The sequence below is a fragment of the Aphis gossypii genome, chromosome 1 (genome assembly GCF_020184175.1).
Source record: "Aphis gossypii isolate Hap1 chromosome 1, ASM2018417v2, whole genome shotgun sequence".
NCBI lineage: Eukaryota > Metazoa > Arthropoda > Insecta > Hemiptera > Aphididae > Aphis > Aphis gossypii.
Genome location: NC_065530.1, coordinates 20,077,099 through 20,101,039, shown reverse-complemented (window position 1 = coordinate 20,101,039; position 23,941 = coordinate 20,077,099). Strand labels below are relative to the sequence as shown.

Sequence of the window (23,941 nt, the reverse complement as noted above, 5' to 3'; positions counted from 1 at the left end):
AGACTCAGTCGAAAAACCGAAAATTAAAATTAATTTTATTCCTAAATGTATTAAATAAATAGTATTTAAAAAATACTGAGTATAATATTGGTTTATTTAAATACAACATTTCAATAAACATTTCAAAAGGATACATTATAATATCATTATATTCTGAGTTAATTTTCTGAGTATTTTTTTTATAATTTGCAGATTATACTAACTGATTATTGTGTAAAAAAAATCATCTATTAGTACACTATTGGTATAGATGAATAGTATAACGGAGTTGGAAATAATCTCAAGTAATATAGGGTGTAAAAATAAAAATTATATAAATTAATTAATAATATTTAATTATAGCTGTACATTGTATATTAGGTATATAGTATATCGTAATACATTTATTTGAATTTATATTACAATAAATTCTTGCTGATGATTAAAAACGGAATAGGTACAAAAAAATGTGTTTATTCATATATTTTAAATACCATGCAATTAGTATTGATTTTTTGATGTTTAGCTAATTTTAACTGCTAATACGAAAGTTTTAATTTGCTTTATATTATAATTTATAGTATATATATACATTATACATATACTATAATATAGGTATATTATGTACTTATATAAAAGTAATTATGATTAAAGGATCAGCGATTGTTGATGAGGTAAAATATACAGAATTATAATTATTTTTCCAACATAAACAAATTAAATTGCTATTGACGTTGTTAAAATCTCAAAGGAATTTATTTTGTTAAAATAAATTCGATAGAGCATGTTTAAAATCATTTTTTTTTTATCGGGGTGAAAATTTGCTACGCTGGTTGATCACGAATACTATTAACTATTTATTTTATACATATAAAATCAAATAAATGATATCATCATTGAAATGTTTGTGACGAACGGTTTATCAAAATTTACCGAACAATTATCTTACAATATTATAAATCAATCTCGCGCCCTACAGCAAGGTTACTATGGTACGTTGTTATTATTTAAGGTCTGCCTGAGCGTACAATAGGAAAAAAATGAAATAAAAATAGCAGCGTGTCGGTGATATTTCGTGGAGTAAATCAAAAAAATATTTTGAGCGAGTTATTTATCAAGTGTAAGTACGTTCAAGGTTTTTGAAAAACCAGGACAATCGAGGACAAACAACAGGAACAGGAACAACAACGACGAAAACCACCCCGAACATTCAGCGTTGACGTTTAGAGCTTGTTTCGCGTGGCCGGTTGACGCGATTAATCATATCGCGAGTCCTTTCATCAGTAGGAGGTTTATACACACACACACACACACACACATAATATACTACTACTGATGATTGCGCCGGACGGTTGTTGCAGTTCGAATTCCACGGAACACGTCACAATAGGTAGGTACCTATATATATGAGGGTGGGTGTATTGAACGCGAGACGGGATGACGGGTTTAGAGGGCAGTCTGAGCAAAGGTTCTCTAATATTTATATATAAAGCATTTTGACCGGAGACGTATTATTGTCGTCTAATTATACAAATGACACGTGCAGAAGGTCATTATCGGCCGAAGGACCGGAGTTTAGCTTGTACGGGTCGGTGATCTCGACCAGACTAATTTATTTACAACTGATTATCGCGCCACCGCCGCCGCCGTCAGCTTTCAGAATCCACTGATTAGGAACACTGAGCTTTATAAACGTTTGTAATACATATTATCTAGTCCGGATCGGACCAGTTACCCGTTAATTGGTTATACCGCAGCGGTGTATCGGTATACTATTATTGTTTAAGCCCCCGTGAATCGTACAGCTTCGTCATGATATAGCTGCAGCGTGCAACATTAAACACGGTATTTATGCGGCGTGTGCCTGGAATATCTGATAGTTTAAATAACATTTTAAATGAGATCAATAAAATTAGCCGATCTGACAAATCACGTTTTTCAACCAGAAATCTATTTTCGCGCTGCATTAAATCACACTCGAGTGGTCGCACCCACAGCTGTAAAATAATATATTATTATTATAATAGCTCTATAATGTAATCGTTCGACAAATGGGCTATGCGCGTATCATACGCCGATTTGCTGCCGCTGGTGAATATAATAATGACTAAACGTACGCGTATCATCGATTTCTCCTGGAAAGTGAACTGTTACGACCCAATATTGGTGATCAGTTAACCGAAAAACAAACCAGCTACATAATTTATTAATATATTCGCTATGTAGCGAACCATGTGGTTGCTGAAGAGTCCAATATTATACTTATACTTCCTATATGTACCTACACATATCGTGATTCGTAGTTTGAAACTCATTTGAAAAATAATATATCGTGGAGTTAGCGATTAAAACAAATTTAATTTTGTAATCGAATTACGACATAATGCGCTTATTTCTATTGTTTATTAATACGTTACGACAATAAAATAATTCAATAAAACAACAATATTATGTACTGTATTGTGACTGTTGTCTGTATTGGTCTCAAGTACAATTAAAATCAGGTTAAAAAGTTTTTGAGGGTTTCAAAACTAATATACGAATACCCTTATTTAATTATTACAAAAACTTGCCATGCGGTATTATTGATGACCATGATTTTAAAAGTCCATTATATTACTTTTAAAGTTTTACCAAACAGACGAACTAATTTAAATTGAATTCGTTCCGAATTCAAATATTAAAATAAAGTCTTTTGAAAATGGCTTCAGTCAACGGAGTAGTACAATGTATTGAGATGATTGAAAAAGAATTGCATTAATAAGAAAAGGTCAGCTATGGAGAATTGGAGAATAATTTGTGAGAGAGTGCTGTGAGACAAGGAAGATAGCGGGGGGTAGGATATTATGTATATAAAATTGTGATAACAAAAAAAAGGATATACGTACCTATATAGATGGTATAGAGGTACAGGGGTGTTCGTGCATAGGCCTCGAGAGAAAAGGTTGCCAAACTGTTCCTTAATAAAATGAGAGATAAATCGAATGGTATTGATTGAAAATAAGTGAAATAATTTACAACACTTGGCAGTTATTGAAATGGATTAGGTAGACAATAATAATTTTAGCGGAAAATCGCTGTAAGATAAACCGAGTAAACATCGTCACAGCTTATCAAATGTTGTTATTCTTATTGGGCTCTATGCACGATTGTCGGTTAATAAGTTTTTCGGGATTGTTTTATATTTTCCTAATATACATTGTATGTATACATATTGTGCGTCACTACAGATTATGTATTTGAAATGTCGGAGAAAAAAATAGCTGCAAGGGATAATATAAAAATCGTAAATCCGAAACGGTTGGCCGAAGGCGGACATTGGAAATTGATAAAATCATTACGGCCGAATTTCAGTGGGTCGTGAATATTTTCATGAAAGATAATATAGAAAAACTTCTTTACAGCCGTAAAACGCCAACGATGAACGTCAAAGACAAATTTCACAGCCATAAATTTTGTGATCGGTTACTAAAGGTCAGTAAAAACGGCGATATGTAATGTAGGGGCGACCATATATACGTGGTGGACGATAGGGATGGTACTTTGTCCGATTAACATACTGCCGTTGATATCGTTAGCATGGGAACGAAAATGTCCCATCCTCACGTTCCAGGACGTTTGAATGCTATTTTTCCCTCTACTATTATTATTATTATCATTACTATTTGTACACAGCCGTGCAGCGTGTATGCTAATCGCGGGGAATCTTCTCAACGGCAAATACACCCACGACTCGTATCTGCTGTTTGCGATTTTACATATTGTTACGTGAAATGCATTGTGCTCACCCGTTTCGTAATATTATTATTATAATCATCGTGCGGTTCATATTTTTCCCAGGACGTTAAAAAAAATGTGTGTATCCATATATACACGCACATACACCCGCTCGTATATATGTATATTATACAAATATATCCGAACACAATGCGTACACAACCGGAACTACTCCTACGCGTTCATCCCTTCAAGGAAAACCGGGTGTGCAAAGATTCTCTCCCCCATTATGCGACGCCGGCCGGACACCGGATGTTTCCGGTTTTCGCCCCCGCGTGTGTACCCGATGAAATTAAGTACGCAGACATACATGCACACACACAAAAAAAAAAAAAACGGGGTCGGAGGTCGAGACGTTATATATATATTTGTATATTGTAGTGTACTATAATAATGTTTTATGTATAGCAATGGTCCAAGAATTGTACACCAGCCGTTAACGCGCGGAATATGTCCCGGACGTCCTGTACGGTTTTTCGGACGACCGCCACTGATTTGCATTTCACTCCCACCACTGGTGTTTGTTACGATTGTTTTCGTCCCCACAATCCGATACATAGGGGTTTTTTTATTCGAGTTTCAACGAATATTACATTGAATACCGTAATTGCGTCAAACAACAATGATAATAAAAAAAATTAAATTATAAAATGGTATAAGCTATCTGTGTATTACGGTTTTATAATTTATTACTGTTTATAGTTTATCAACATCAAAACGAAATGACTGTTTAGTTTGTATATCAGTCGATTATTTTATAATTTTTAAAATTAATTTTCATGAACTATATTGCTATGTGTTATATTAAGTTATATAATATCATAATATATATTGAGTCTTGTCGTTTTCTCATAAAGCTATTATGGGTAAACAGGAAAAATGGGAAATTTCATCTTGCAGTTTGCATGTTATATAATACACGTCAAGCGTCCAATAGAAATTAATTTATGTGTACTTTATTTTATTGGATTTAGTTTTAAGTATGAGAGCGTCGAGAGCCATTAGCTTACATATAATATATATATAAGTTAAGGTGTATGACCGCAGTAGGGGAATGTTGACAGTCACTGGTGATTGTTGACATTTACAATAAGTGTTTGGTAAATTGAAAGCATTTGAAGTACGATGTATACTAAAATATATTTTTGTATTATTTTGTAGAATTAAGACGTATCGCCCAGTCACAATATATGTTAGAGACTTTTGGAAGTTACTAATGTTATTGCATCAGACAATCCGATTGTCAATCGTTTGCTAAATAATATATACCCTCGTCAGTATCGATGCGTAAACTAAACCGAGCGCAATAGTGTTAACTAAAACCATAATATATATTATATTCAAATTAAATTTAATAATGTATATAAAAATATATAAGATATTTTTTATGAAAAGTTTAGTGCACTTTTATTAAAAATAGGGAATAAAATAATGTTTTTATTTAAGCACTGAACAATATAATATTGTAATAAATAAAACTTACAAAAATATATACTATCTAAAGTCTAAACTATATTAAACTATATTTATTTATGAATTTATTACCATCTATTTGATTATATGTGTTGTCAGACGTATCAATATTCACTAAATAACTATTGCGCATGTCAATAAACATGGGTAAATTTAATGCCCGCATCATACGGTATTTGAAAAAATTGATAACATTCACCAAAATGATCAGTAAATTTCATCATAAACCGGCGACTGTCAACATTCACTACTATGCGATCATTCACTTTAATATATATATATTATTAAAATAATATTATTTGGTCACCCCGCACTCGGTGATACTGTTTATTAGTATCTACCAACAAAATGTTATTTACATTTTACACACAAAAGTTAGATTAAATTATTGATATAATATGGAATTTTAATTTTTTAACTTAACAGTCCATCAAATTCACAAATTATATAAGAATATACAGTAACAGAGAAATTGGATTTTCTTAATTTGATTCATCTATAGTTCGATATACTTTATGGATATTTGAAAAACATTCGTTTTTATATGGGTTAATGGACTATAAAGGAAATAATTTCAAATTTGTGAGATACAAATATATAAAGCAAATAAATAAATGTGTATTCTGGGGTAAGTAATTTTTTTACCCCAAAATGGCTTCGTTCAAAACTGACATTTCATAATTGTAGATGGTATATTATTATTAAGTTCAAGTAAGGATGACAGTATTTAATTAATCCGGAATTTATTAATATTGAAATCTTTGTTTTTTAGAAAATAATGTAAATATTTAAAATTAAAGAATGAAAATAAGTTTGTATTATAACATTTATGTGAAAAATTTTATTGTACAAGTTTTAAAAATAAAAATAATTATTTTATTGCAACAATAAGGTTGTGTAAGCTATAATATTATAAAATCAGTTATTATGTTGTTTTATCAAGAATATTCAAAACCAATAAATAATTTTCCATTGATTATAACTGATATTAATATAATATAGGTACATTGTTTAATATTTTCTTAATTAAATTACTAAAAATTGTAAACAGCATTTTATTATTATACTTGAGTTTAACCATAATATAATAGAGATTCTCCTAGAGTTGTATTTCTTAGTCTTTACTGTGGTTATGATTAATAGTGGCATTTATCAAGTTATTAATAAGTGGTTTTACTTAGATTTACTTCAAAGTTGGATTGTATACATTTTTTAATTATCAACTTAGAAAGCTATAGGTAGTATATATGGACCACATAGTCAAATAGTTATCTTGTGGTTTTAATTGAAACTCAACTTCCATTACTCAGAAAGTTACTCTCTGCTTAATACGTGCAAAGTTAAACATAGCTTTTTGATTGCCATTACTCATCGAGCCATAAAAATCGAGAAAACATAAATAGAAACAAATTTGAATTGTTTAAATATACTATTGATTACTTATAATTTATAATTAATTCTTTTGTAATGCGTTAATTTTTAGCTAGATAAATATGAAATCTATAGTGAATCATGGATATAATATGGTCAATTACTGATATTATAAATTAATATAAAGTGTCATTAAAATACAATATAACTTAGCCGACTTATGATAATTAGGTGTAAATATAATATAAGAATAATGATGTAGATAGGTATGTATGTATTTTATATAAAATGTGAAAATGAGTGTGATTTTCTTTTGTTTCATAACAATTAAGTTATATAAACTTGAGTTTGGTCTTTTTTTTGTAATTTATAAGATTCATTTTTTGTCTAGGTATTGTCAACAAGTGGGCACTAGACAATGATTGCAATGACAAATATGTTATTTGTAAATAAGTGATCCTGATCTACGTAGTGGTACTCAAGAATATAGATTTCAAACGACATAAAAACTTTATAAAAACTATTTGTTAGACAATGGTTTTTCATTAATAATTTCACTTAAATTATACTCACTTTTTAACAAGATATAAAGAGTATATAATTAAAAAAAGTTTTTATTTGTAATACTGGCATTTCGCTTTAATGAGTTTCGTTACTTTTAATAATACTGTCTTTTCTATTTACTCTTTGCCTTTAAGGTCTACTAAATTAACAAATTACATTGTAAACATGATGTTGATTTAAGTAAGTACGTTTGTAAACAAGTTCTTTCATTAAAAACGGATAACTGAACATTTTTTAGTACATTGTTGTACTTACGTGAAAGTATTTGAACGAATTCGTAACTAATGTTAAATTTTTCATTGATGTATAATAGGAAGTTATTAAATGATAACGCTTGTTTTAAAAATTACTTCACATGATATACTGATTTTACGTCAGTGTAGATTGTTTATGTATTTAAATACTTTAATCTCAGTTTTTTTTACTGGCCGTATCAAAGTGTCTGTTTTTATAGTAATTATATAAAAAAATTATAGTTATTGGTTTACTTTTAGGAGTAAATATCAAACTCAGTAACGTTGCAATGATCAATCGAATAAGCTAGAGTAAAAAGTAAAAACCAATAAAAATGTGATTCTAAGTGAAGCAAATATATAAGTATATATTGGTTTTACAATATTATTACTTTTATTTTCTATGAACACTTTTACTGATAGAATAGTGATTGAAATGTTTCATGTAATACCTTTTAAAGGCCGAAAATATAATTTATATATGGTATCTATAGAAGGTATACAATTTTTGATTTCTTTAATATTTTATCTAAGCGTATGAAAAACTTACAAATAAAAGTTGAAGAAATTTAAGTAAGCGAGATTTTATGTTAAGAATCGTTATTTTACTGCGGTGAATTATTATTTCTATCAAATTTAATATTGCAACCATACTATCCTGCGCTGAAGAGAATGAAATGTGTAATGTTTTATATTTATAATTTCATCCCTGGATTTTTTTTTATATTTATTAGAAAGTGGTACGTATTAATGATTTATTTGTAACAAAAGTGCTCAATAAAATCGATTCCAATATTTTTTATTTGTCGGCATTTATTAATTATTTTAATTGTTCAGTCGATACGGAATAGTGATGATACTAGATTAATACAAATTAAACTAATAACTTTGTTCAGTGTATATATAGAACATAAAAAAAAAAAATGGTATGATTCCGTATGCGCTTGGGGTTTTCAGGCAGAAGACGGAAAATGTACAAAATGATTCATATTTACAAAAACAACAATATGCCCATAGATTTATTTAATTTTGATCTCATAACGACGATGACGATGATAGAATGTGGTACACCACGTCCGGTCATCACGCTGTCTATCGTACATAGAATGGTGTCGATCACATAAATGTGCGTGTATTACAAATGAGACACTTAGATTTTTGCCCCGGAACCAGCGACTTCGGTTCGTGTATCATTGATCCAACGATGTACCCACCACCGATAGTTCTCCTTCTATCCGGCCTTCTATTACAATTATTATTTATTTTACCGGATTGTACCGATAGTGACGTACCTGAGAAGTGAATAATATATTTTCCTAGCCCACTGGACTGGCGGCGGCATGTTACCTGTCGCAGCAGCAGCAGCAGCCATGAGTGCTACATTATATATATAATATGGTGACACTACATTTACCCGTCATAATAATATATGCTTGTCGAAGACGTTTTCGTTTCACGTTACACGCGACAAGGCTTGCGTGTGTGTATTTAGTCAACACAAACTGATCTCGGCGGGGGGCTGAGGGTGACGTTTTAAGGGGGTGTCTTGTGGTACCCAGAGGAGGAGAGAGGGTCGACACAATAGTACCATTGTTCAGAAGGAAATAAATCCCGACGAGACGACTGTCAAATGCATACACACACATGTACACATAAAATCGTGCGGAATGAAGGCAAACATAATTAAGTCTAAACCGATTCGCGAGATTCTGGAGTCTGTACGTTTTAATGTGTGATCGTCGTCGTCGGTCGGCAGGTCTAGATTGTCTCAGAAACGTAAAGCCACCGCGAAATAAGTCGTAATAGTTAGGTACGGACGTTTTTAAAGTAATAACGTGTGATAGGTTTAGGTATAAACGAGTACGTACCTAATGTGTTTAGGATATCCCGTAGACGAGTGAGTGAGTACAAGCAGGACTTGTGCATAAATATATACACAGGGATGGTTCGTTTAAATGTAAACACTAATTTTCTCGCGCTGCAGTTTGTTACAATATATTATAGTATTATATAGCATTTCATATTGTGCTGAAAAGAATATTTTTCTGATAACTTTAATATATGTATATACTATATATATAAATAGAATTTTCGAATCGATAATTAATTAATTATGAAAATGTAAATTACCTATGCATAGACGAACGGAGTAGTGGACCAACATATTTTGTGCGGAATACCCCTGTTCCACTCTACTTGCTCAACTTAATGTTAATTAATATTAGTTATATATAATAACCTACTCGTTTAAAATTCTATTTTATAAATGAAAATTCTCTCGAATGGTTGCTAAGTCAGAAATTTAAAAAAATAATAACGGCGAAAATATAAAAAAATGTTGTCATGTATGAGTGTAATTACTTCAAACTGTGTACACTGTTAGCAGTGAGTAGTGACCGCGGAATGACGTTAGGACGCTTTATCGGCTTGCGTCCGCCACGTACGGTGGACTAATAATATAGCGTAGCGTAATTCGTAGTGCTATTCATCGTATCATCATCGTCATCAACGTGTTAACATATCGTGGCTATACGGATAAAAGGTGTATTTTTTTTATTTAAACCCGTTTAAAATTTGTTGTGCTTAGAAAGAGGGTGAGACGGTCTAGTATAATAATATATTATAATGTATATAATATATATATATATATATATATACGTACGCTCGCTCGGACGCCTAAGAAAAATCATCGTACAGTAAATACATGAACAATGAACAATTGCATAATTGAGCGCATTTTTGTCATAATAATAAATCGTAGGCGCGTTTGTATGTGGATGTGTAAATGTTTACGTTGTCATATTTTTACAAATGTAAATATCGTATATTTTCGTATATTTACGAGATCGTTAAAATAAAAACGGTCGTCGTAAGCTCGTAAAAACTAGAAATTGTTTTTTTTCTACACTACATTAATTATTTACACTAAGCGTAAAGCGAATTTACATTTAAACATTTGATCTTTTATTTCAATTCACTCTATACGAGTTTTTAATTTAGTAGTTTTTATTTTTTGTTTATTTACGGCAATTTTGAGTATTTAAAACATGCTTTTCGTTCGCTATTTAATGTGTACAAGCATAGTAAATACGATAACGTACATCGTATTTTAGCTCTCTCTGTATAGGTACTCTTATACAATGTTTTACTGCAAAGTTGTGTTTCATTTGTAGTATTATTTTGATTTACATAGAAGGCTTGCATTTTAAGTAACATCTCACTATTGATGTTTAGTTAGTTCATCTTACAATATTGTTGTTAATTGAATTTCATTGAATAATGAATGTTTTATTATCGATCCTTAATAATTTGTCTTCTATGAAGACAAATTATGTTTTATGTTATTTATTTTTTTAATTTAAACAAATATTTATTTTTTATTTTTTAGTTTGAAAGTTTGAAACAATGTAAGTTTTTATTCGCAATCTAGTAAGATTAATTTCACAAAATCTTAATTTTTCAAGTATTAAAAAAAATACAGCTTACAAGTTATAAAACATTGTTTTAGTCCCGTAATTTAAAGTACTCATTTATGATAGTTCTAAATCGAATAAAACAGTGGTTAAATCGACAAACAATAACAATTAACTTCAACAAAATTATCTAATAAGTAATTGAATTGGCCAAAGTTGAGGCGTAATCAAAATTCAAATAGTTAAATCAATGAAAATGTTTGTCAACCAGTGTAATAGTTGTTCTGAAATTTGTGTTTATTAAAATACGAGTACATAAACGGTTTTGAAACTCAAAATAAGTTAACTGTAATTTTTAATCATTAAAGACAATAAGTAGTAAGTAATATTTTTACATCAGATTATTTATTAGAAAATTAAAATTTCAAATAAACAATATCGTGTTTTTAGTCGGCGACTAAATATTGTGTTGTATATTGAAAAACATTAAAATGTTATCCTATAAATAGCAATAAAATATTATGGTTTTATTAATTAGTTATTATTTGTAGATTTTGAAATGTTTTTCAACGTCCATTGAAAGTGTTTACAACAGAAGATTGATCTTAATGAATAAATATCAAAATATACATTAGTGTCAATTTTATTGACAAGTTTCATTTGACGTCGCATTGTCGTAATATAATATGAAAATAAAATATTATTTACATTGTATTGCTATATTTCCTTTAAATAGTATACTTTATTTCAGTCTAATAAAATATTAAACAAATAAAATAATAATATTTCTGACTCATGAAATATTATGGTATCAAATTTCGGTCCCATAATACCATAGTACACACATATTGTGTTTTTATATTATTGTTACTTTTTCGTTTTAGTTTTAAGCGCTATAAAATATTTATTTCAACCATAATTTAATTAAATATGTTGAATGGTAGAATTTTATCGATAGTTGGTTCGTTTGATGAATTTCGGGTTTATATTGACATTGAGAAAATAAAAGAGTTGCCTATAACATAGTGATTTATATAATATACGACGTCGTTGGTATTTTGTCCGTGGCTTATTCTGACCGAATAGAATAATATATGATACGAGTGTAACCAATATAATAAGGATTTCACGATCAGAAATGTGTAAATTATGTCGTTATCGCGCGTGTGTGCGCTGGAAACGCGAATAATAAAAAGTCGAGACGGATAAGACATTATGCTCGCACACCACCTGTCAGTCGTACACAAATATCATATATATAGCACAGCCGGTCCCTCGTACGCTAATAATATTAAATACACAGTGGAAAAGCATCGGGACCGAAGGATGAGGAATTTTGAGTGCTGGACAGGGTTAGGCGGAGTAGAGCAGGGTTCACTGCAGTGAGCAAATCTCGACGGCGCGCGAAGCTTTTTACGTAAGATATGATTATTATTATTATTATTATTATTGTTATTCGTACATTTATATATTACATGTGCGTGTGCGCTTACTGTGTATAATATGTTATTGTGTGTGTGTGTGCATGTGCAGTGTGAAAACCGTCGGGAAGAGAATGGCAGACGGTGGCAGTGGTGGTGGTGGCAGCGGTAAGAGGGTAGTTTTTCGGTATCCCTGAGGGGTCGCGCAGGGTAGGCTTTGTGCGTGCGTCTGCAGACAGCAATAAGAGTGCCATTTATAGGGTCGGTTGAAGAATGACGCTGTCATGCATATTCGTCAAACGCACCTGAGAAATAATGTCCCCCTCTACTTTGCCCACCCTCTCTCCTGGCAACATACACACACTTTTTCCGTTCGCCCTTAGCGGCGCCGTTCGGTCTAATGTGACACACGTCAGTGTTCGGTGTCAATTTATTTCCACCGGATGACGACACGCATATTTTGATGATAATTATTGTCGTTATTAATGTTCGTAAATTTACTTCTCTCGTGCGATACCATACTATATCGTATTATTATACATAATATTGTTATAATATACAAGGGTCGCTTTCCTAACGGTTGGTTCTCACATATTATGTATACTTATATTTTATACACACATAAAAAGGTCATTACTGTCTTGTGGTCCGCGCGGTTCATGCCAAAAACAGTTTTCCAGCCAAGACATCAAGAACGTGTAGAATATTACGTCTAAATGTTAAGTGTACAGACAAGAAATTCGCCGTACTTAAATTTTTAAAAAGTCCCTAACTCCACGTAAACGACGCACGATTCGTTAAAAATATTAAAAGGGTAAAGTAGTATGAATATTATATATATATATATATATATATTTAAGCTCATACGAATCCCGTCTTATAAAAATAAATATTATACTCTCAACGGATCCCGCGGGTATTGAGTTCAAAAGAAAAATGGAGCAACGGCTGTCGTATGATTTCTTTGAACGAAAAATAAAATTACAATTTTGTTCTTATAGCAACAAAATGTTATCAAGTAAATAAATATTTATATAGTCTTCAAATCGACAATATACAATATTGATACTTTGTGAATGAAAGTATCTTTGGGTTTTAAATACATTCCAAACAAATATTGTATAATTTTATCATTTGTACATAAGGCATAAGAAACATAATTACGTTATTTTTTATGATTTAAAACTTAAATAGTTAGGTACTACCATACAATATACTACAAGCTATAATATACTATTGGATAAATATTTTAAGAAAATTATATAAATGTTATTGAATGTGTTGTTGATAATAATTTAATTTGATACATGCCCATGCATTTGTTAAAAACGAATAGGGATGCATCAAACAACTGATGGAATACATAGATGTATATTAGGTACAGTGAAACCTCTATTAATGGACCCCTCTTAATAGTGAATACTTCTCGATAGTGGATACTTTTAAATTTTCCGCGACTGCCCACTATATAGAGGTTTCGCTGTTTATTTAAATGTTGAAATAATAGAAACTGAGTACATAGAGCAGTTATGATAATTATCTTAACACGATGTAAAGGTTTTGGGACGACTGACAAACATTGAATAATATGCGCGTTCAACGAAAAACGACGGTAATAATAACGTATAATTTAATGTGTATAATGTATATTTAATTTTATGTATATGCACAAAAGTTGCTTCCGTTGCTGAAATAATATAGAATCGAAACCAGTACACCGGAAGTTTACTGTACGTCAAATAAAGGGATAACTTCCGATTGGCTAGAACGAGTGCACGCGTTCGCGCTCGAGGTGAGAGCGAGTGAAATATAGACAGAGAAAGATAGAGAGCGAGAGAGGAATGGAAATTTTTTTGAAATTATTATACTCACTGCTACCGTCGCAACTATATTATTTGTTCCGGGCGAATATAATGTTTGAACAAAAAAGCAGTATATGTATGTACCCCATCGTCTTTCAATGGCTACGTTTATTTTTCGAAATACGTATATCTACTTATGTTCGCCCTCTCCCGCGTTCAACAATTCAGTGGACTTTATTTATTAATTTTTTTTTCACATAATAAATTACCTACCTTTGAGTGGAGAACCTTTTGTCGACGACATGACTGCCGGGCATAGACTCGGAGACCTACGTAATAATAATTTTCCCGGGAACTGTAGCTGTGGCGATAGTCGTCACAGGGAAGAGGTATTATACCTTGGTAAAGGACGTACAACTACAAAGCGGGCGTACATAATAATACAACAACAATAGTAATAAGTACGTGCGCTATTTTTAAGCGAACCGCGTGTAATTTTATTCGGAAAATTCGTATTTTGCGGACACGTTACGGTTGTATGTATATGTACGTTTTGGTTTCCAGGGCACATAAACGGTCCTCGATGTTGGTTTAAAATCTCCGGTACGTTTTCTAAGCCATACGTGACCCGAATACGTCGCACTACGCACATATTATTATAATAGTATAGGCGTTGTGCGGACATTAGTGCGGGTTCTATCAGCTGGACGGCATTTTGGTTTCCCGAAAAGAGAGAGAGTGATTGAGTAGGAAAGAGGAGAAGAGAGAGGAATAAAAACTAAATAAAATGAAATCCACGTCTGTACCGGAGCCGCCGTCCAAAATTATGTACCCTCTCTCGAACGGCTGTACTCCGCAGGACCACCAGAAAATCGAGATTTTATACCAACGGGCCTTTGACTATATATTTATAAATCGTGACCCCTGCGTTGTCGACAGCTACAGACTATATTACGTTTGTTTATTCCCAATGGATACAACATTTTTTAAACTCTGCAGACTTACTAGTATTTCCGTTTTTTGATTAAAATCAGTTTTAGTTTGGAAAAGTATAAAAAAAGAAATTATCAGTGTTATCGATTACAGAAAAAACGAATTTGGCACTGTGCTTCTGGTTTATCGTATGTATGCTGTGAATTTCGGTTGTATATGAGTAAAATTTTTACAAACGTCAATAAACATTATTTAAATATATTATTTATAATTATAGTTTTGGCATAATATAATTATAAAATCTTTAGGAGAAGGCTAAAAACTTTAAACTCACCTAAGGATTATTTAGAACTGCCTAATATAGTTTTATGTTTGTAGTTACTAAGTTAATAAATTTGTTGTTCTTAAAGGTCACAATATTCATTGAACTATAAATCAATAGTTATATGTTTCATACATAACTTTAATATAAATTAGATTATTAATTAAACAATATAAAATTTATAATTTTATAGTTTTAATTTTAAAGCTATTTTTTCAATATTTTCAAATTTGTCAATCATTCCTTTATGATTAATATTATTTGTAATATTTTTTTCTACCTATAAAACACTTAAATTTGAGATTGTGATTTGTTGAAATAGGTTTAATCTCAAGTTTAAATTCTACGCATTACACAAAATGATTATTCGAATGTTACACGACTTACAGCCTACAGGCAAAATATAAAGTACAATAGTATATTATAATTTATACAACGCAACATGCATTAATTAATAATAATATAGTAAAATATAATATAATTATTATTAACAATAAATATTTTGCAAATTATTTTAATTAATTTAAAGTCCAAGTGGTTAGTAGTGTAAAAAAAATTAATGAATTAAAACATATAAAATTGATTTTTTTTTTAAATATAAAAATTCTAGGGTTTCAAGTGTAGCTTTATTATATTCTTCAACTGTACTATTCGGGCACTCATACTATGTTCTCTTACTTAAACTAACACATCGTTTTTATTGTAAACGGTCAGTCGTACTATAACCACCACCGGAGGCTGATGTATTGTCATTTAATCAACGGTGCATGATTTTGTGCTTAATATTATTACGTATGCGTGGTTGTCGCTTAAATACTCATAATAAAATGTAGCTTAGTCGTATATAGGCACATGTGGCGAATTTATTTTGTTTAATGGGTACGGCAAAAGAGCCGTTGCACCGGAATAATGGGATGGAGAAGGAAAAAAAAAGGTAAAACACTTTTTCTGCAATTTCACGTCGTCGGCCGGATGATAAATTATACGTTGCACGGGAAATGGTCGCGTCTCATGTTCAGGTATCGTTTTGAGGAGCGTACGTCGCGGCGCGCGCCGTAGGACATTAGCACGTGGAAAAGCTCGAGTAGGGTCGCACATAAATTTTGTTTCCCTCTTAACAACGACCAACGGGAGGAAAAAAAATAGAAAAAACACCTCCCCTCAAAAGAAGTAGAGCAAGAAAAAAATAAAATAAAATAACGCATAAATATAATTCGCAAACGATGACGTGGGCTTTTTGGGGTTTCCAACCCAATGCAGTCGCAAAAGTCCATTTACTTCTTTAAGCGAAATCGCTGCATACGCCACATTGGGTGATAGTATGTCGCCGTTTCGGCGCAAAACTTCGAACTAAGCGTGTGCGGTGGGAAAGAAAAACGGAAAATATAAAAACGAAATACGTTTTAGTGGAATATTGCATTTGCTGTTATATTATTTATAAATATATCGTCGCCGGTGGTTAAAATCCAAAAGGTGAATAACGATGAGGTTTATCTCATCCCGTAGCCGCGACGTTAATTGGAAGAAAACGTCTTTTGGCGTGTTCGGAAATAAAATATAAACTATACGCACTACACTTCGTTCACCCAGACTTCAGATAATCATATAACATTAATTCGAGGATCCCGATTTCGAGGTACCAAAAGTAAGTTTTGGCAAATTTATGACGCCAAGTTGAATCGTAACTTATATTTTATTGTGTGCCATATAACTATATAATATATGCGGCGCTCGCTGTTTTCAAAAACACCGCACCGAAACAATGGGGATGAAAACAAAAACTATTATTTCGAATTGTATCTATATATTAATCTCGGGAACGAACAAAAACGATCTATTGAAAACGCAGTAACAATTCCTGTTGGACCTATTGTACATTAACCGTAATTATCTCGTAAGCGCGGGATATGAACTGCACAGCACTTTCGAGACACGGTGAGTGCTGACTATATACTATATGAATGGATCAATATTAATGGATGTGATAATAATTAAAACGTATTTCAAGTATAGATAGATACAGTACATGATAATAATATAAAATTATAAACGCGTTATTTATATTCGCTTTATAATTGTATTTTTAAAATTGTTTACATACTGAATTATAAGGGTAGTTAGTTTCAAACTTGACACACCGCTTAATCCTGTTGAAATGTCTTACACCTTTTACCATGGTTTTAGACACATAGAAGTATTTCAGAGAAATTTAACGCGTATTAGTATTTTCATACTACTCAATAATTATAGATTTCTGCAATTACGAAAAACCCATGTAGCATACACAATATACTCGTATTATATCATATTATCCATACATTTGTACCTCACAAAATCATAATTTTTCGTGACACAGAATTTTATATTTTTGTGGGTAATCGAAACAAATAAAGTTTGTTCTCGTCACGCCATCCCTCATATCATATATACTTCGTTTACAATATTGTCATGGCGTTGGCGGTGGTGGTATAGTGAAGGGAGATCGCCAAGAACGCTGTATATCGAAACCGTAAAAAAAAATAATAATAATAAAAAAGGGCAATTGTTATGTAAATTCAGTCCTTATGTGTTTGTCACCATGAGATCGGTAAAATTGTTTTCTTTCAAGACGATCGTACACTTTTTCGCATAGTACATACGACCATACCTAGAGTCTACACGTGTGTTGTATATAATGATATGTATATGCATATGACTACTATTTCCGATTTTATGTTATTTTCCGCGTGACGAAATAAAGCAAAACTGAAATTACCCCATTTTCTTCTCATCTTCCGTACAACGTGCATGCGTACTTTTTAAAAAGCGCAAAAATTCGAAATGGAGTTAGAACGCTTTTGCCGACGAAAATAAGGTTATACAAGGGTAGAACAATTTTTTTTCTTACCACTGACGTGTAAACGGGGGTGAAAAAGGTATGAAAAATCAAACAAAGATGTAGATGTCATGTTATATTCAAAGTATAATAGAGACCTTTCGAGTTACGACTAGAATATTTTAAGAAAAATCGATATTTTCATTAATAATGCGCGTATTGCGTTTGCATACATGTATTTCATTAGTGTAATGGTTACATTTAAAAATGCACCATAACCCGAAAATAAATTAAATTAATATTTACAAATATACTTAGGTACTTATTACTACACACAACACACATAAAGATAAAATGATTGATTTCCACTACTTTTATGATATTTTTTATGTTTAATAATATAGAGAATTTTATTTTTACCTGTTGACTGTTCCAGTTTTTTGAGTTGGACGAATTCTTCATGTTCGAATTTTTTGAGACAGTTGATGTTGCTATTTGTTGTTGGGTGTGATGCATAATCTGTTGAATAATATCAAATTGCTGTTTTGTAAAACTGTCTTCGTTGTCTGCCGCATTTCTCGTTTCCGGTTGGCCATTCTGTCGAAAAAAATAAGAAACAAATATGCTCAATTTATTTATTATTATTTTTAAAGCAATCAATTGCATAAAAGCTGGGGTAGATTTTTATTTAGATAAACAGTAAATAAGCTTACAATGTAATTTTCTCGTCGTATATACAATGTTGGTATACTGGAATAACATATTGTGTGTTCATCGTAAACTAACAATAGTAGTTTATTGGTTTTAGTTATATTGTATTTGAAATACGCACATATATGTACATATATATATGCGTATTTTTATACATAAATATATTTTATTATTTTTATCATAAGTCAATAAGTATTAATATTTTAAAAAATTATCTAATTTGAATAAAACATATTAATTCGTCTGTAGTTTTTTTCAATAATATTACAATCTTGTTAAACGAAAAGCAAATCATTATTCTTTAACGTTATATTTATTTATAGTTAACGTTGATAATTTCTAATAAATACTCCTACTTACAATATTTTATTAAAAATAATAATAACCGTTGTATTTTACCTTACATTACCGAAAGTCGTATTAAAATATACGAGAGTCGTTGTATACGAGTATTACGACGATTAAAGAATTTATAACAAAGTATAATATTATATCTTTCGCGTTAAGTGCTTATCATAATAATTTGTTTTATAAACCATGACGTGTGTGTGTACACCATGAATAATTTTCAACTCGAGGGAAATTCACGAACATCACTATCCATATAGGTAATAATAATAATAATATTATATGGTACCTATATTACTATTGTTGTATCTGTATATATATTATATACAGTCGACAACTCCGACCGAACGCTACATACCTACTTAAAAACTGAACAGAAATTTTTTACTTTTGAAAATAAGTTGTATTGCACTGTTGCATATACATTATACATGAATATAACTAACACACGCATATGTGTGTGCGTGTGCGTGTAGTTATATATAGCGTCGTATTTCCCCTTAACGGCGCGTATATACATAATATCAGTATATATATATAATATAATATGTGCGGTACTCATCTTTTGGCTTACAAGTGTGTACAGTCATGTGGCGCTTGACTTGGCGCACGTACTTCAAAATCCCTAACCGACCGACCCGCCCAGACACGGGTTTCCTCCGAGTCGAGAGTCTCGAAAAGTCGTCGTTTGACCGAGATCGAATGACAAAACGCAACCGGGCGTGCGGCCGCGCGAGAGCGAGAGAGCGAGCGGGTCGGCAGCGCGAGAGTGTGCGTGAGGGGTGAGAGGCTGCAGCGGGACCGCCGCGACGTCGAACTTCGGTTTCATTTCGTGACACTCGGCTCGGAAGTAATTTGAACTTATTACCTCCAAACGCCACGTTATTTCTCCATTGTCTGTGAGCCGGATGACGGGACGTAGAGAGATGGGGACGACGACAACGACGACGACGACGACGATGACGACGACGACGAGACCCGTGCCGCACGCAGTCGTGGTCTTCTCTCGCGCGCACCCCCCCCCGTCGCACACAACCCTTGTTCCCACGAGGAATGGTAGAATGAACTTTTAGATATAAATCGCAAGAAAACTTGATACTGCGCGCCGGGGCAAATATATATACCATTGTATAAATACACGCACGATGGATATTAACCTATCGGCGATCCGTAAGCGTATACGATTGACTATATATTATGTACCCATATGTCAGGTCTACGAGCGAACGTTTAATTGCTATACGTTTTTATCCTTCCACGTTCAACGTATAAACGTTTGAAATTCTCGTATAAGTTAAAGAAAAAAAAAATCACGTTTACTTTTTAATTTAGTTTCATTTTATAGCTATGAAAAGAACATAGGTACACATATTTTAACGCTGGAATAATTAATATTCAAAAAGTCAGGAAACTTTGGTTTGAATAAAAGTAAATTTATATTTGTTTAAATCTATACTTATTTTATCGGTCATTAAATAATGGACTATGAAAGTAAATTAATACATATCAAATGTCGTTTATTATAGTATGAATCTTTGGATTATGTAAGCATTATTTTAGCTTAATTTATGTGTATATTATGTTCACTTTTTTTATACCTAGATGAATTAGCTTTTTTAAGCAATGTACTACTTTTTTGTCCTTAATAAATGTAACTATTTTGTTTAAAAATATTTGTCTCATTTATATAAAACGTTTTCTGATTTATAATATACGTTCTAAGTACATGGGGTGAGATTTAAATTTTGTATATTCGTGCATTATGGTTTATACTTAAATGAAGGCGTTGTCAAACAAATAATATACCTATTAATATTTTTATATATTACAATTTTTGTTCATTATCAGAACTTACAATTATGATACATGTACATGTACAAGTGTACATACAACTGATTAATATACCTGTGGGCTGTAATATATTATGTTCCTATGTATTTCCCTATTTCCTATGTATTATGTATTATTGTGTTCATGCTACAACTATATAAGAAACAAATATTTTAAGTAGGTAGGTATCAATTTTTTTTTAGAAATCACATATTATACATTTTATAATTTTATCAACTATCGTATTAACACTTATATTTTGTTAGTCAGGGCAATATTGTATTTGAACTAATTTTAATAAATCAAAAATGGCATACAACTATTGGACTATTGATACGAAGTTATCTCAATTCAGTTTTATATTACTAGTATATTGTTATCGTATCACGTAAAAGTAATATTTTTATATTTTATTGTGTGTACGGATTCGCGTAAAGTGAAATGAGCCACGAACAGTAGAACATGTATTGAGCTATAAAAGAGTTTTTCATCAGTTTTTCACATCGGTCGGCGCATGGCATAAATTTGTTTTAGTGGATTTTTTTCCATGTGCTTTCATCTATCTCGTCTCGTTTGTTTCCACAGCGTTAAGACGATATTCTTTTCATTAGAAAACATCGTCTTGTAGACGGCTTAAGATGGTAAAGGAATGAGATAGATGCATATAGGAACAGGGAAAAAAGGAGAGAGGCAGAAAGAGGGAAAGAACAAGATCGAGAAAGAAAGCGACAAGGAGAAAGAGAGTGAGTGGTAGAACGGAAAGCGTAATTTAATATTCTGACGCTAACGTCTTTCGATATTGTTACGTTTTCTCTTCGGCTTCTCCTGAAAATGACATTATCTAATTTCGCAGGCGGTGCGTCCTGCTGTGTGGGCGACGGGAGTATATGTACACTCCATACCGTTTTCCAGGACAATAATCCGCTCATGGCCCCGGTGATGATGCAGGCGCTTACGACGAAGAGACATATAACTCCGGCAGATGCACGAGCGATTACGAACCCGTGTAATAGCCGTCCGTGTGTTTGCGAACTCCGTATCATTACGCACCTATACTATAATATGATATTATATATAGCATTGGTCATTAATTTTGCGTGCCTACAATTTGTTTTATTTTTTTGTTATTTTTCAGCAGCGCAATCGATATATATATATATGTTTAAAGAGATATTGAGTAAGAAAAACCATTGATGATGGAAATCGCGATTAAAAATGTTTTTGAAAATCGACGTTAGCTCTTTACAGAGTTATTATGCGCGTCATTGCTTGGTGAAGTGTGATTTCAGTCGCGAGTCAATTATACGGCACTCGCTGTTTTACGAGACAATAATAATTATTACACGTGTCAGATTGATTTTTTCTTTAAATTGTTAACTACTGTCGACTTTATGTTACGATATTATTTCTCGAGTCATTACACATAGATGATGTTGCCTATATGTTTCAGTTTTACTTTAAGACTTTGCTATGCATTCTAATATAAATATTAATGTACGCATATCTTATTCATTTCAATACCAATTTGTAATTTTTGCGTTTCCATGACACTCGTGTCCTGATTATTATTCATTAATGATTTTATATCGAACATTTGATTTAGCATAATAATATTGGCGTATTATGTATATAAGATTATGTTTATCTTACCTTCGAGTATAAAAATACAGTTTAATTATTTTTTGATTTGATTAATACCTAAATTAGTCGTAATAATTGACGTTTCCCTTATTATTCGGAAGTCAAAATGTACATTATGTAAATTATAAAATAAACATTATATTACTGTTTGTTCTTTAAAAACTAAAATTCAAAATGGTATTTCAAAAAAAAAAAAAAAAACAAATTGTTACTTGACAACCATGAAAAATTGCGTTATAACCAAGTAAAACATTTTCGCGATTAAAAGTTATTATAATAGCCGAAATTAGGCCATTTTTAATAATGAAATATAAGTGTAGTTTTGAAATATTTTTGTAATATTATTAGGAAGGGTTTTAGTGGTCGAGGAAATGCTTTTAAGTTTTGTTGAGTTAAAACCGGTAGATTTTACTGTTGAATATTTTATGAAACGAAAAGTGTTTTATAAATTATGTACTTACTATTAGTTGTTTTTCCGTTACTAAAAAAAAAAAAGGATTTAGTAAGTAAATGACAAAATTTACACCCTTTTATGTTCCTCGTTTCTAGTAAGCATATGCATGTATAGAATCAAATCTGTGATAAACACTTTTAATCTATATAAAAAAAAAAATGTAATTATCGTTTATAGAGACTTTATGGATAAAATATTGAATCGTCCTATTCTGAACAATAGTTTATTTTATCTGCATATTATTTAGAGATTAAATACAAGTTATGAAGTAGACTTTATTTATTGATTATTTTGTATAAGTCGTAATGAGATTGTAATCAGCTTTTATTTATTGAAATAATTAAAACCTATTATTAATTAACGTTGTGGGTTAGATAGTTAGGTTCATTTCATTAAAAGTATGATGTTTCAGACTTTGACAGGGTTTTAATGATAATTTAATTAAAAGAAATTATTATATTTTCGATATACCTGTAATATCTATTTCATTTAATATAATTTCGTACGGAAACCATTCAATAAATAGCCACACATCTATTATATTAAAATAATATCACTAAATAAATAATACATCATTATTACTCTATTATATAGTATAATCCGAATATTTGATGATTACACGATTTATAAATAAAATAGACCATTATCAAGTACTATGATAGGAAAGGATTTGTAAAAGTTACAATATAATGTCTATATCTTTAAATTCGTATTCTAATAATGTGTAATTTGATTAATGAATCAATATGAATTAATATTCTAATCAAGTTTAATTATACAGACTTATTTTTTAATGTAACGAAGAGCCGGATTAGAGTATGAAGGACTATTATTTTGTGAATAAGATCAATAAC

General features: G+C 31.2%; 1 protein-coding gene across 3 annotated transcripts in view; it reads right to left on the bottom strand.

Moving 5' to 3' along the window:
• LOC114126242 (serine-rich adhesin for platelets) overlaps window positions 1–23,941 on the bottom strand; it is a 238,023-nt gene that overhangs the window by 30,256 nt on the left and 183,826 nt on the right. For all 3 annotated transcript variants that reach the window (XM_050198246.1, XM_050198249.1, XM_050198248.1), the window contains exon 8: window positions 18,524–18,700. In XM_050198246.1, the coding sequence (XP_050054203.1) occupies window positions 18,524–18,700 (177 nt within the window). The remainder of the gene's footprint in view (window positions 1–18,523; window positions 18,701–23,941) is intronic.